The sequence below is a fragment of the Ambystoma mexicanum genome, chromosome 2p (assembly GCF_040938575.1).
Source record: "Ambystoma mexicanum isolate Mex_15411 chromosome 2p, UKY_AmexF1_1, whole genome shotgun sequence".
NCBI classification, from domain to species: Eukaryota; Metazoa; Chordata; class Amphibia; order Caudata; family Ambystomatidae; genus Ambystoma; species Ambystoma mexicanum.
The window spans coordinates 1,388,521,350-1,388,534,482 of NC_090923.1; the positions used below are offsets into that span (position 1 = coordinate 1,388,521,350).

General features: G+C 44.6%; 1 protein-coding gene across 3 annotated transcripts in view; it reads right to left on the reverse strand.

The window, feature by feature from the left end:
- Positions 1–13,133, reverse strand: part of LOC138567526 (cyclic nucleotide-binding domain-containing protein 2-like) — a 304,324-nt gene that overhangs the window by 159,915 nt on the left and 131,276 nt on the right. For 2 of the 3 annotated variants that reach the window (XM_069645801.1, XM_069645803.1), the window contains exons 2-3: positions 8,932–9,075; positions 2,433–2,510 (exon numbers count right to left, since the gene is read on the reverse strand). In XM_069645801.1, coding sequence (XP_069501902.1) covers positions 2,433–2,510; positions 8,932–9,075 — 222 coding nt within the window. The remainder of the gene's footprint in view (positions 1–2,432; positions 2,511–8,931; positions 9,076–13,133) is intronic. The other variant, XM_069645804.1, reaches the window with a different exon arrangement.

Consider the following 13,133-nt stretch of genomic DNA (forward strand, 5'->3'; position numbering starts at 1 on the left):
ACAGACCCAATTGCAAATTGTCAGGCTTTTTACTAATTTGGTCACAGAAAGTGTGCTGCACAATGCACCATATTAATCGATTATACAGAAAATTAATTATTGGGGGCACAACCCCCCAACCACCCTTTGTTGGTATGGACTCTCTCGCTATGCTCAGTGCACTCACATATTTGTAGCATATATTCATGCCCCTCAATTACAAAAATGCACGAGCCGCCACTGGTCTCCTCTGCCCTCAATGGGTGTCCACTTATTCACATTCCAGAATTCTAAGCAAACTGTAGACATATGGCTGCAGGAGGGGGTGGGGAAAGGAAAGACTTGCAGGTGGACCCAAGGGCAAGGTAAAGAGGACAAACGGAAGCAGAGAAGGGTAGAACAGTGAAGGGTGTGGTAGCCAGGGAGAGGAGAGTAGCAGTCGTGGTGAGGGGCAGGGAATGACCCAACACATAGAGTGAGTATTTGAGATGGTGCAAATATGAAGGCAGCTAGATAAAGTAGAGGATGTGGGTAGAAAAGGGTTAAGTGGTGCTAGGAGTGGAGACAGAGATGGTGAAGCGAGTAAAAGCCAAGGAGGAGGAGGCGACAGGAAGAGCAAGAGAAGTGGTGGAATGAGAAAGATCAGAGGAGGTGAAGAGAAGACGAAAAGAGGAGGTGGTGCATAAAAGAGCAGAGGAAGTGATGGTGAAGAGAAGAGGAGGAGGTGGTGCAGAAAAGAGTAGAGGAGGAACAGTGAAGAGATGAGAAGAGGAGTTGAAAAAGAGAGGGGCAAATGAGTAGGGGGAGATGAGTGTAGCAAAGGAGGAAGTGATGGTACTTGGAACCCTGCAGAAGCTTGTGAGAAGAGGGGCTGGAGAAGATGAGAAACTTGAGAAAGATCAGCGGCACAGAGGAGTGCACAGAGAGGGAAGTACATACCCCATGTCTATTGGATGTGTGAGTGAGGAGGGAGGCATAACAATCACATTGTGGTGCATCGGTGGAGGTCCATAAAATGTTTCCCTAGATACAAGGAGGAGAAGAGAGACTTAGTGAAAGGCCTCACAGGTGCAAGCAGTTGTTGGGTGAAAAGGAGGGAAGTAGGAATGGGCTGGGGGCCATAGGACCAGGACTCTTGTGCTAGGGAAAGGACAGAAACTCAGCACGCAGCCTCCAGTGCCTTAGGATCAGCAAACCTCCATTCCAGACTGAGCCGCTATGCAACTGAGAGCCAATAGCCGACATTTTTACTGTGAAGAAGTCTGGGATCAATTGTCGATACTGAAGGCTGGATTTTCTACACTGACAGTGACTCATCCAGAAACACTGAAACCAGAGAATGGCAGACTTACCCAGAGCCCCATGGCACCAAAGCTGAGTGAGTTATGATTCAACAAACTGTTTTCCCAAAGACTGAGTGACACCGAGGGGAGAAGGGGAGAGACTTTTGAAAGAGATTTCTTTTATCTTGGCTAGAGAATTCAGATACTTTGAGCGAATTGCCATCCATAACAGCTACTGAGAACAACTCAGAAGATTATTTTGGCATACTGGTGAACCCATATTAGGAGAGAATGAGACTACTAGACTGGCGGATACTTTTGTGGAGATACTAGTAACCCACAAAAAGATATCCAACTTCAGTTTAGTTTTCTTTAGTCGTCTTACCTTCACTGGCAACCACAACGCTTTTCTGAGAAGCCCTGAATAAACCTTACACTTTAAATCTCTGCATATCTCTGCTCTGGTCTTATTGCCCAACAAGTACATGCTGACGGTAAATAGATGTTTACTTCAGATGAAAACGAATTCATCCTACTTTATGCTACATAATTTTCTGTAATCTTCCAAGGAAAACACAGTTAAGATTTGCAGAGCCATAAGGGGGATTCATGAAAGACAGTGGTGACGTATATTTGTGGAACTGCGTGGAGGAATTGTGTGTTTTTTTGCCAGTAAGAAATAGGTAGAATCCTAAAATAATGAAGAAACAATTGTGAGATGCCATAAAGAAATGCGTTCTTGACAACTGTTTAATCATTGCTTTCAAAAGAGTCATTGGTCCTTGCAGTTGGGTGTAACAGTCCCTGCTCTTAGCAGCATTACTTTATAAAATTGTCCTTATTACTGAGTTGCGCCTCTCAAATTCAGTTTATGTAGAATTTAAAGAAACAATTTTGTGAGCTTTTCTGAACACAACTTGTCAAGTTGTATGTAGGTATTATTTCTAGGTTTCAATGTTTCTGTCTGATCAAATGAAGTAAAATTGTGCTCTATACAACGCTGCGCAGGTCATAGAATGCAATTCTCCTTACATCAACCTCAAATTGACTCTTACAGTATGGAGGTCTTAATTTTAAGGTTTCATTAGTCTATGTGACCCACATAAAAATGGCAATTCACACAGCCGTGCGCGTCGCACACAATAGGATTCATAGACCTTTTCCACTCACCTCGTATTGACTCTTGAAGTTGTTTGAATTGAAGGCGAGTCCTCTCTTCTTCGATTTGCGATCTGTAATCTTCTTGCCCTGCAGAAGTATGAAGTGGAACACTGATAACTCACAGATCCCGCTGCGCCAACAAAATGCAATTGCAGTTTCAGATTCCCTTTTTACATTCCCTGGGCTGGTGCTACCATTCTTGCTAAACACCAACACCTGGGTCACAGCGATCAACATTACAAAGTTTTGACGTGGGGTAGTCTATGTTTAAATGTTAAACTTACTAGCGGTTGCATCAATATGGTTTGAAGCACAACAAGACCAGTCTCCTTGCCAGGATCAAATAGTGGAGAACATTTTCAGTTGACTACTCAACTCTTCTTCTCCTTATCTACCCACACACTCCTCACTGTCCAGCACAGATGCTGTCAACACTACACTACAAGAGTGTTCCCCTCCACTCTGGTTGCTACCTTTCCTCATCCACAGCTCCCCCCTCATATCACATAGTCATTATCATTGGCTGAACTGTTTCTCCTTCTAAACACTTTTCTTTCTTAGAAAGTGACAAATAAGCGGTGGTCCTTTCTGGTTCTGTGGCCAACGCTTTAAGCACCAACTCTAACCTTTACCCTTGCCTAACCCTAATTGCATTTGTTAACCTTGTTATCTCAACCGTGCCTTTCCCTGATTCCATCAAGTAGACCTTCTAAGAAAAAAGGCTCTTCTGATCCCTCAAATCCTGCTAACTTCCAACCAATTTCTCTTCCTTCTTCCCTACCTTCTTTCTCCGCTCCATGGCTTTCACCTCTAATGTGGCTTCCATCTTTGGCTGATTGCACTGTGAACTGATTTTTCTGTAAATACATGGCTAGCATTCAGACATATTTGGTTGCTTTCTGGTGGCTCTGTGCTTATGATGCTAAATATTCCTCAGATACCCTTTCTGAAGCCTCTGGTGGTTGGCTATGTAGATAGTTACTGGTTGTAATAAAGATTCCTAGCTGCCACTGAACTCATGATCCATTGGGGATTTTGTAACCGTTTAGTGATTGTGCAAAGGATTCCCAGCAATCATTGCTCTCTTCTTTGGTTACTTGCCGTCTAGCTGTGTGTTATCTGTACTAACAATTCTTCACTGCTCTGTATTCACATTTGGTTGGTTGGCTGGCTGGTGACGGTATATTAATTGTGCTAAGGTTTACCCACTGACATGTGCTTAAACCTTTTGTGGTAAACTTAGCAACTGTGCATTGACTGGTACATTTTCTAGTTCATGTTGAGCTTCTCTACTAACAATTACCTTGTGATTATGCATTAAAAAATAAATAAACAATTGCACTAAGAATTCACTGTTGAATTTGCATCCCCATCGGTTGGTTTGCCCTGTGACTGTATATTTATTTATTTTATTTTATTTTATTTCATTTATTACACGCCCAGACCCTTAGGTATCACAGCGAGGTTACAGACAGCTTATAAAATTCTTGTACACAATGACAATAAAGAACAAACACATAAGTACAGCAGTGCATATAATAGAGTACATTGGTGAAGTGAGAGGTAGGGTTATGTTGAGTAACGGTAATGGGTAGGCTGGGTCATCAATATTTATTGAATAGCCATATTTTCAGAGATTTTTTGAAATTGGCCAGGGCTTCTTCCTTTTTTATTCTGAGTGGTAAGGAGTTCCAGATGGTGGGGGCCAAGACTCTAAAGCTGTTCCCCCCCTGCTTTAGTACTTTTGTGACGCAGTATTTCCAATAAAGATTTGTTGTTGGATCTGAGTGTTCTGTTAGATGCTTTTTTCTTTATGATGTTCCTAAGGTAGATGGGGGATTTTATTGTTGATACATTTATAAACAATGCATAATGATTTGAACATGATTCTGGCTTCGATAGTCAACCAGTGATTTTCTCTTCTTATAGTGGAAATATGGTCTGATTTTTTAATTCCAAGGGCCGCTCTAAGAGCTTTATTCTGCAACAGTTGGAATTTATTTATGTTGGTGTTGGAAGTTCCTAGAAAAATAATGTTACAATAGTCTAGCTTTGTAAGAATCAGCGCTCTGGCTAAGGTTATACAGTTAGTGGGTGTGAGGTATTGGCGGCTAAGCGCAATGAGTTTAGCAGTATATGCTGTTGAAGATGAAAGTGCTGATATGTGTTTGCACATGGTGAGGTTGGCATCTAGGTGGACACCAAGCGTTTTTATGTGCTTTAGAACTGGTATCGATGTCCCATCAATATTGATGTGAGCGTAGTTGGTGTGGAGGGAGCATATTCTAGATTGGGAGCCAACGATGAGGATCTCAGTCTTCTCGTCATCAAGACAGAGACTATTCAGAGCCATCCAATTTTGATTAATGTGTTACATAATGTATATTATGTGTATTAAGGATTCCAGGCTGTTGCTGCATTTGCCTTTTATCAGTTGTCTTGTGGCTGTTTATTTTGTTTCTCGATAGATTGTTGTCTGCCTGTGCGGACTGGTACTCAGTTGGTGCTCTGTGGCTGTGCATGGATTACTAAACAGATTTCATACTACCGATGCCCGCAGCATCCGTAGGTCTATTGCGGCTGTGCATTTATTGCTGCTTACATTCCTGACCGCCTTTAGAGTCCCGTCCAGTTAGTTGCCTTGTGTATTCATATTGATGTAATGGAAGTTCTGTGCTGCCACTGATGGCCTCATGGGAGGAGGTACTGATTGTGGTAAGGATTCCCAGCAGATATTGCACTCATCTTCGGTTGTCTGCCTTGGAGTCTTTGTTTTTATTGCACTAAGTATCCTAGGCTACGCTTGTCATTTATTTGGTTGCCATGTGGCTGTTTATTGATGGGACCATCGCTTTCTCAATGCTACCACAATCACATTTGGTTGGTTCCTTGGGGCTTTGTGTTGATTGCATGCTGACACTGCAATCCTCTTTTGTTGGTTTTCTTTTGGGTATCGCTCCCTGGATGCTTTTGCACTCTACTTTGATCGTTTGCCTTATCGCTATTCTGGTGAAGTCCCCTGATGGCTCTCAAAGTCAGCAAGTTGGTGGCTCAGGGGCCTGGGTGCCACCAAGATCCAGTGGATGTTGGGCCTGGGTGCGTGATGGGGACTTACCCCTTGTGACCCCACCTTGGTCCCAGACAAATGGCGGGTTAAAGTCACAGTGCCGCCCCAAAGGCCAGCCTGGGGTGCTTAGACCTACCCTACCCCACTGGCCCTCTAGGGCAACCCAATTCTGGCAGCTCTACCCCTACTCAAACCCTTTGAGCGACCCTGCAGGCTAACCTTGTCACTGCTACGCCAACTGAGACAGCCTGAAGTGCTTCCTGGGCAGACCCAAACTCATAATTTTGGGAGAAGAAACTAACCTTTCAGCAGGAGAGTTTCCCTGCACTTGCAGATGGTACATTATTACAACCTTTGTCGGCAGATCAAATAATTATTTGCCAGTAGTTTGCTGGAACTGTAGTGAACTTTGCAGAACCGCAGATACAACCCTGTGAGTTTGCGACTTCCTCAACATTGATCATGTTGCCCTGGTAGGTGAATTCAAGCGACATTGTTCCCGGTATGGGATTCCCCCACTTGGGAAGCAATATTGCTGTTTTCCCAAGCGCTCAGTGAAACATAATTTCCAAAAAGCTTATATGTGCATTCCCAGCCAATCAAACCCACACTGGACACATTGAGGAGCTCAAAACAACGCAAGCAGCAACCAGGAGTGGTAGGGTAGAAGGAGTAATGCCTGATGGGCCTATTATAGTTTGGCCCCACCTCTTAAACCCAAAGCAGCCACAAGTGTACAGTGAGGACAGCCAATCACAGCAGTCACCAAAGTACCAGGCAGAGGGGTAGACCCCAACTAATAGACCCACCCAGGGGGTAGAGGCAGAACACTATAAAACAAACTCCCAGCTCCAGCCAGGAAGTCTCGGCTGAAGGAGAAGGTTTTGGTAAGCGGTGAGACAGTGGGCCTCATTACGACCCTGGCGCTAATGGGTTAACGGCGCTGTAAAAGGCTGCGGCGCTGTTAGCCCATTAGCGCCTAATTACGAGGTCCCTTTGCGGGGACCCGACCTTAACGGCTGGTCTAGACCAGCCGTTAAAGTAGGGACCCGCAAAGGGACCTTCGCGGTAAGTATGGTACCGCAATTTGCGGTACCGTACTTAGTGCCTTCCCCATTCCCATTATGCCCTATGGGGGGGAAATGGGGAAATACCGCCCCGCCAACCTTGGAACAGGGCGGTATTTCCCCATTTCACCATGGCGGACACGTTATGATACCGGCACCAACCATGATGCTAATAGCGCCATGATTTAGCGCCGGTCTCGTAATGAGGGCCTGTGTCCACTAGGAGGAGCAATTAGGAGGTGGAGGAAGAGAGAGGGAAGAGCACTGAGTGGAAGATTGTAACTACTGAGGAGGAGGTAGTAGCCTTTGTGGAGGAGGTGGTAACAATTGAGAAGGAGGTGGTAGCAACAGAGGAGAGGTGGTAACAACTCAGGCACAGGTGGCAATGGAGAGGAGGTGGTGACATCTAAGGTGGAGGGAGGAGCTAGCCGAAGGAACAAGAAGGAAAAGCCGTGAAGAGGGCAATCCCCTAGTTATGCAAAACAAAGGGGGGTCTGGACCCCTTGCTCACTGTTCTCAGAGAGGCACAGCTCCACCTCACTGATGATGCCCAACAAGGCTGAAATACGTGTATGGGGTTGCTGTTGGTACTCTTTTTCAGAGGAGAATTGCCTAGCATTTCGGTGCTGGACTGCCCCTGGGCAGGACAAAGATTGATATGCAGGGATATTTCTTCTCTGTGAAAGGAACAGTGAGCTAAAGACTTGGTTGAGACTCTCCCAGGGGCCATCCACCCAAGTACGGGTCAATGGGCTGTGTTCGTGCTGGTAGAGAGACTCCCAGAACCCCCTTTGTTTTGCAATCCCCTAGTTAGCAGGTACGGAATAGCCCAAGGAGACTGGGTTGGCCCAAGGCAGGATGAGGAAGTAAATGGTGGAAGATTACTTTGGCATGAGGGACAAATGAGGACTATTCATGCTGCCAGAGGCTTAAAGGAGAAAAGGAACCAGAGTTAAGAGAGAGAGAGCGAAATACCAACCATCGGAGGTGACAACCATGAGGCCATTCCCATCCTGGTGGAAATACAGAGGCGATAAGAACAATTGGCCCAAGAGACTTTCTACTTTACTGAGAGACTTTGTCTACTTGGGGAATGAGGTCTGACGATAGGGTTCTGGAACCCCGAGGAAATCTGCAACCCCACTGAGAGGTGAGTGATATCCCACCTAATGTTGGTATTCTCTTTTACTTAGCTTGGTGCAACTACAAAATACAAATAAAAGCTTGTGAAGACTCCCTTCCAAACCAGTCTCCTCTGCATTCTACATAGGCCTCCTGACACTGTCCAGTGATTTCACCAAAGAGTCACAATGCCCAGGTGGTTGTGCTGTGGCTGTCTACTGATTTCACTAAACATTCACTCCTGCCATTACACTTACCTTTTGAATGTTTGCATTGTTGCTTTGCAGTGAGTTCACTAAGGATTCCTCAGTGCCACTGCACTCAACCTCCTGGTGGACTATGTGTTGATCATGTCAAGGTTCCTTTGCTGATATTACACACAGTGCTTTGACTGCCTTGAGAATTCAAATGATTTTTTTTATAGATTTACAAATGCTTTGCCGCTAACTTGGAATGATTGCCTTGCGGCTATGTTTGCGTTAAAGGTTCCCCCACCATACCTGGCTGTGATTTGATTGCTTTATAGAATGACAGCAGCTGCTACACTCGGCTTGCAATGTTGGGCTTAGGATTCCAGGATGGCATTGGACTTACCTTCTGTAGTTTGAGTTATGACTGTACATTCGGTTGCTCTATCAATTCCTTGCTGTTGTCATATTCCTCTTTGATTGGTTACACTAAGGTTCCCCAGCTGGGTTGCACTCCTTTTGGTTGCTTGACTTACATAGGTTAGTAATTGCAATCGGTTCCTAGTGATTTCATCGATAGCCAAAGCATGGGCAACCATACCATTGACAACAAAAGCATAGAAAAAAAAAATCGAATGCATTTAAAAAAAATAAAATTGTATGGGGGGGTCCACCCAACCGCCATCTTTTAACCTTAAAACCCCATTTTTACTCAACTAAACCTTTTACCATTTAAAGAAATGCATTTGATGGGGTTTTTTCGATGCATTTTTTTCAATGGTATGGTCTGTCGATGCTTTGGATTCGATGGAAGGACTGGATACCGTTGCAATCATCATCACCTCTCCTTTCAGTTGGTTGACGTGTACCGAATGCTCTAATGAGTCCTGGTTGGCGCTGCAATCACTTTTTAATGATTGTTCATGAGCTTTTACACTCGCCTTCGGTTGTTTACCTTATTTCTGACTTTTGAGGGCAACAAAAATGTGTGTATCTGCTATTGGCTTGCACTTTCAGTGGGTCTTTTGTGACTGTGTTGTCGTTGTGGCTGTTGTCCTTCTTACCGTAGGTTCATAGGCTGACTCTGGAGTGGGGTACACACTGACATCGCCCCAGAACTTGGAGCCCAGTGCCTCCTCTGTGATGTGGATGATGTGCTTCGTCACAGCTTGTAGGGTCATCACTTTGCGGACGGCTTCTCGAAACCGCTGGTGAAAGAAAATGCTTGCAAATGTAAATTGCCATTTAAAAACACTTGAATAAAACATATTGGGGGAAATCTCCGCCTAATGGTCTACTTACACGTTGCAAAAACAAGGGGGGTTCTGGGAGTTTCTCTATTACCGGCCTATATCGCGGGTTAGAGTTTCAACAAGAGTCTTTAGCCCGTGGTTATGATTAATTCAAACCTTCCAGCCATCACCTTTTTGTTTTGCTAAAGTCACCCCGAGTAGGACAGGTATGCCCAGACGTGGGTCCCGAGTCTGCCCGGCCTAGAGACACAAGCTACTCCTCACTGATGATGCCCAACAAGGCTGAAACATGTTTGGGGATGCTTGTGGTCTTGTGCAGAAAGGACGTGACCTAGCAGTTCGAGCTGGACTGCCCCTTTTGAGGTAGGACCAAGCCTGATTGCATATGGTTTTTCCCCTTCTGTAATGGCTTGGCAGGCTGAAAAACGATGGTCTGGAGGTTTCCCAGAGCTATGGCCGTGGTTATGATTAATTCAAACCTTCCAGCCATCACCTTTTTGTTTTGCTACTTATACATTGATCATATTTTGCATTGACCCAACGCCCCAGTCAAAATGACATAATTATTCACTTGACAAAAGGAAGCATTGCCCATGTTTTATGTCGGCTGAGCTAGGTGCCCCACTGTGATTTGGCCTCCTGGGGTTTGCAACCATGTCTAACACTATAGCTTTGCTCCTGTGTGCCCCATTGCAATGTTGCCCCTCTGAGGTTTTCATCCCAGGTGTCCCATGCAATTAGTGTGCTACCTTATTTTGCTCTCTGATGAGCAATATCATTCATGTGACTGTCTCCTATATATCTCACCTTCACTTCACATCATGCTGAATTGTTCCTAGGGACCCCACCTGGACACTGCCCTCACTGGAATCCCGGATCTGAACTCCCCTCAAACTCTATACTCCCCTCTTGTCCATTTGGAACTCACTGCTGCATGTTCCCTATGTGTACCCCTCCTCCCTTTGTCTCCCCACACTCACCCAGGAGCAGTTGATGCATGCTGGCCACTGTTTGGATACCAGGACACCCGAGCATGCCTCAAGACATCTTCTCATACCTACCTTACCCACATGGCACCACTACTGAGACATTACTATGGCCACACCGGATTGCAGCTCTTTTAACCTTGTCAACAAGGCTATACAACTTTATACACATACCAACTAAGCCATTTGTACAGAACACTCAACATCTACAATCAACTCAAGTGTTGCAGTCCCAGCCAATGCATCCTGCACCACGGGCACAAAAGGCTCCCCTCTGGACACAAGTGCCTCTGTGCTCTCAACATAAGACACCTAGTCACAGAACTACACACAGAGCTCGGCGGTTTTCCGGTTTGCATATAGCAACCAAATAGCCATCTTGCATTTCCCACTCTCCCAACTCACCTAACCCATTGCCTTGGCTTTCAGATCCGCCAGAGTGCCTGGAGAGCATGCAGACTGGGGGTGTGCATTTCAACATTGGGTAACATAAGTCTTGTCAATTGAGTAATATTGACACAGGAAGTGGGATGAATGAACATTCTCTGCCAATGACCTAAAAGTAGACCAATGGGAAAATACATTTTCACAGGGAATATTCATCTTTTCCATCCAATGGTTTCATTGTAAACATGATTTTGTCAACCAAGTTTTCTAAAACATGGTCGAAGATCGGTCATGATTTTCCCTATTTCTGGGTTTTTGAGGTGATATGACTGACATATTGTCAGTATAATTTTGGAGTCCAAAGTGTGTCCAACACTAAACAACTGTAATATTCTGACAAGGGAAAGATGGGTGTAATCTATATATAATGTGTAGATGGTCGGGTGAAATGTCACTTCTAATTCACGACACAATTGCTCAAAATCCTCCCTCTCTCTTCCCCTTATGCTCAACCCAAACACAATTAATTTGCCTGAAACCACTTGCAGACAAAATCAAATCTTTAGACCCTCATTGTAGATTTGGAGGTTTTCAAAATACAATATGGGGCCAATAATATTACCCCATGTGGTATTTGCCCCATTATGAAAAATCTGTTGGTTTGGTAGTTGCAGAGGCAGAGTTCCAGAAATATTGCTGGTAGTATTTCTAGAAATGTGCATGTATTATTTTTCTAATCATTTTAATCCATTTTGTGCATTAATGGCAACGTTGGCGAGGTATGGGCATCAGAGATGCCTATGCTATCAGCCCTTTAGCTTACCCGAATGTAGAGGTTTTTGCTGTACTGAAGGTAAATGCTTGCACTCCTCTTGAGTACAGGAAGAAAGTTTAAATATTTCGGCATTTAGTAATTGGAGGTTAATTATTAAGTATATGGTGATAATTACTGCATGTGGTATTGTTATGGATTACCATCTGCAGTAATTCCACGGTGTCCATAATCAGAGAGGGGGTAAAAACAGGAAGTATTTTAAAATACCATTCGTTTGACCATTACGAACATACTCTTAAAAAAGGCAAAAAAGAGCTGCTTCTAAACACAGCTTCAGATGAAAAAACAAATTGTTTATGTTTGAGTTACTTCATACAGGAGCATTAGATGTATTTTTATTAACGGAAACATGGTTGACTGATCAGTGCACAATTAAACCTAAAGACATGGGGCCTCATTATAAGTTTGCCGGTCCAGGAACTACGGTACCGGTAAGCATGCCGGTACCGTAGTTCCCGGACCGTCAAACTACGAGTTGTGCTCGTGGGTGCCTTTCTGCCCGCCAGGTCGCACCTGTCGGCTGTACCGGCACCCGCGAGCACAGCATGTCGGATGCACCGGCACCGTTATAAACGTTGCATCCAACCTCCCCATCCCCATTCAGTCCTATGGGGCCGAATGGGAATGTGGAGCATCTTTTTTTCTGGCGCCCACAAATGGGCAATTACCGGGTCCTGCAGGGCCGTAATGACCCGGTAATTGCCCATTCACCGGCACCGGAAATTTTTGGAAGTTTGGCGGCAGCCTGCCGGTTTTACCGGCAAGGCTACTGCCAAACTTCTAATGAGGCCCATGATCTCTAAACAGTATAACATTCTATACATCAGCCACTCCTCAAATGTATGAGGAAGCATTGCTCCAATCTTTAAAAATGCACTACAAGTGAAACACTTGGAAGTGACTGCTGTTCCTCATTGTGATCGGGCCTCTTCCAGTGCTCATCGTCTCACACCCTATAATTTCTGCTTGCTGAGAGGCAAATGAATGTGTAATTCATTATGTTGGCCCCTCCCTGTTATATGCGTATATGAACCACCTCCTCTCCACCACCTTATCGCCATACCACAATACCACCATATCGCAGATGTGAGAGATGTTCCTCGCTAAGGAAACCCTACTGCCCTTACCCTGGATCAATCAAATAAGAGATATATTTGCAAACTATGCAAGACATGAACATGTAACCAAAGGTGCAGATGACATCACCACTGAACAGATACGCTTCCACCATGAAGCTACACGAACAATAGGTCAAATTGCACTTAGACATGAAGAACAGGCTTGTATCCAATAGGCAAGAAAACAAATGCTCCATATATACACTGAAACGCAAGACAAAAAAGAATACATATAAAGCTTGCTTAATGCAGAAACTCATCAAGAATGAGTGGCCATGTTATACAAGATGGACGGTGCAGCTACGTTCAAGTGAATGGGAGACATTGAGAAGCCAGAAAGCTGCAGGGGTACCTGGCTCTTTGAGGTAGCAGAAAATTCAGACCTGAGCAGCCCAGGTAATAATCGTACAGCCTGTGCCAAGGTTATCGTGCAAAGAGCTGTGTGTCTTATCGTGGTTATCGTGCAAAGAGAAGGGTTGAATCGGCACCCAAGAGAACAGACAATAATAGTACCCAGGCGTGAGACACATTTCCTTTAGATTAAGCAAAGAAACAAATAATGCTGTCAGATTCCCATTAACCAGGGCTTAATATTGGGAAGAAAGTACCTCAAACATGTCTCTAGAGGCTTGGAAGGGTAATGACACCTGCATTAATAAGGGCTAGAATCCTAGTAAATGCTGAGCA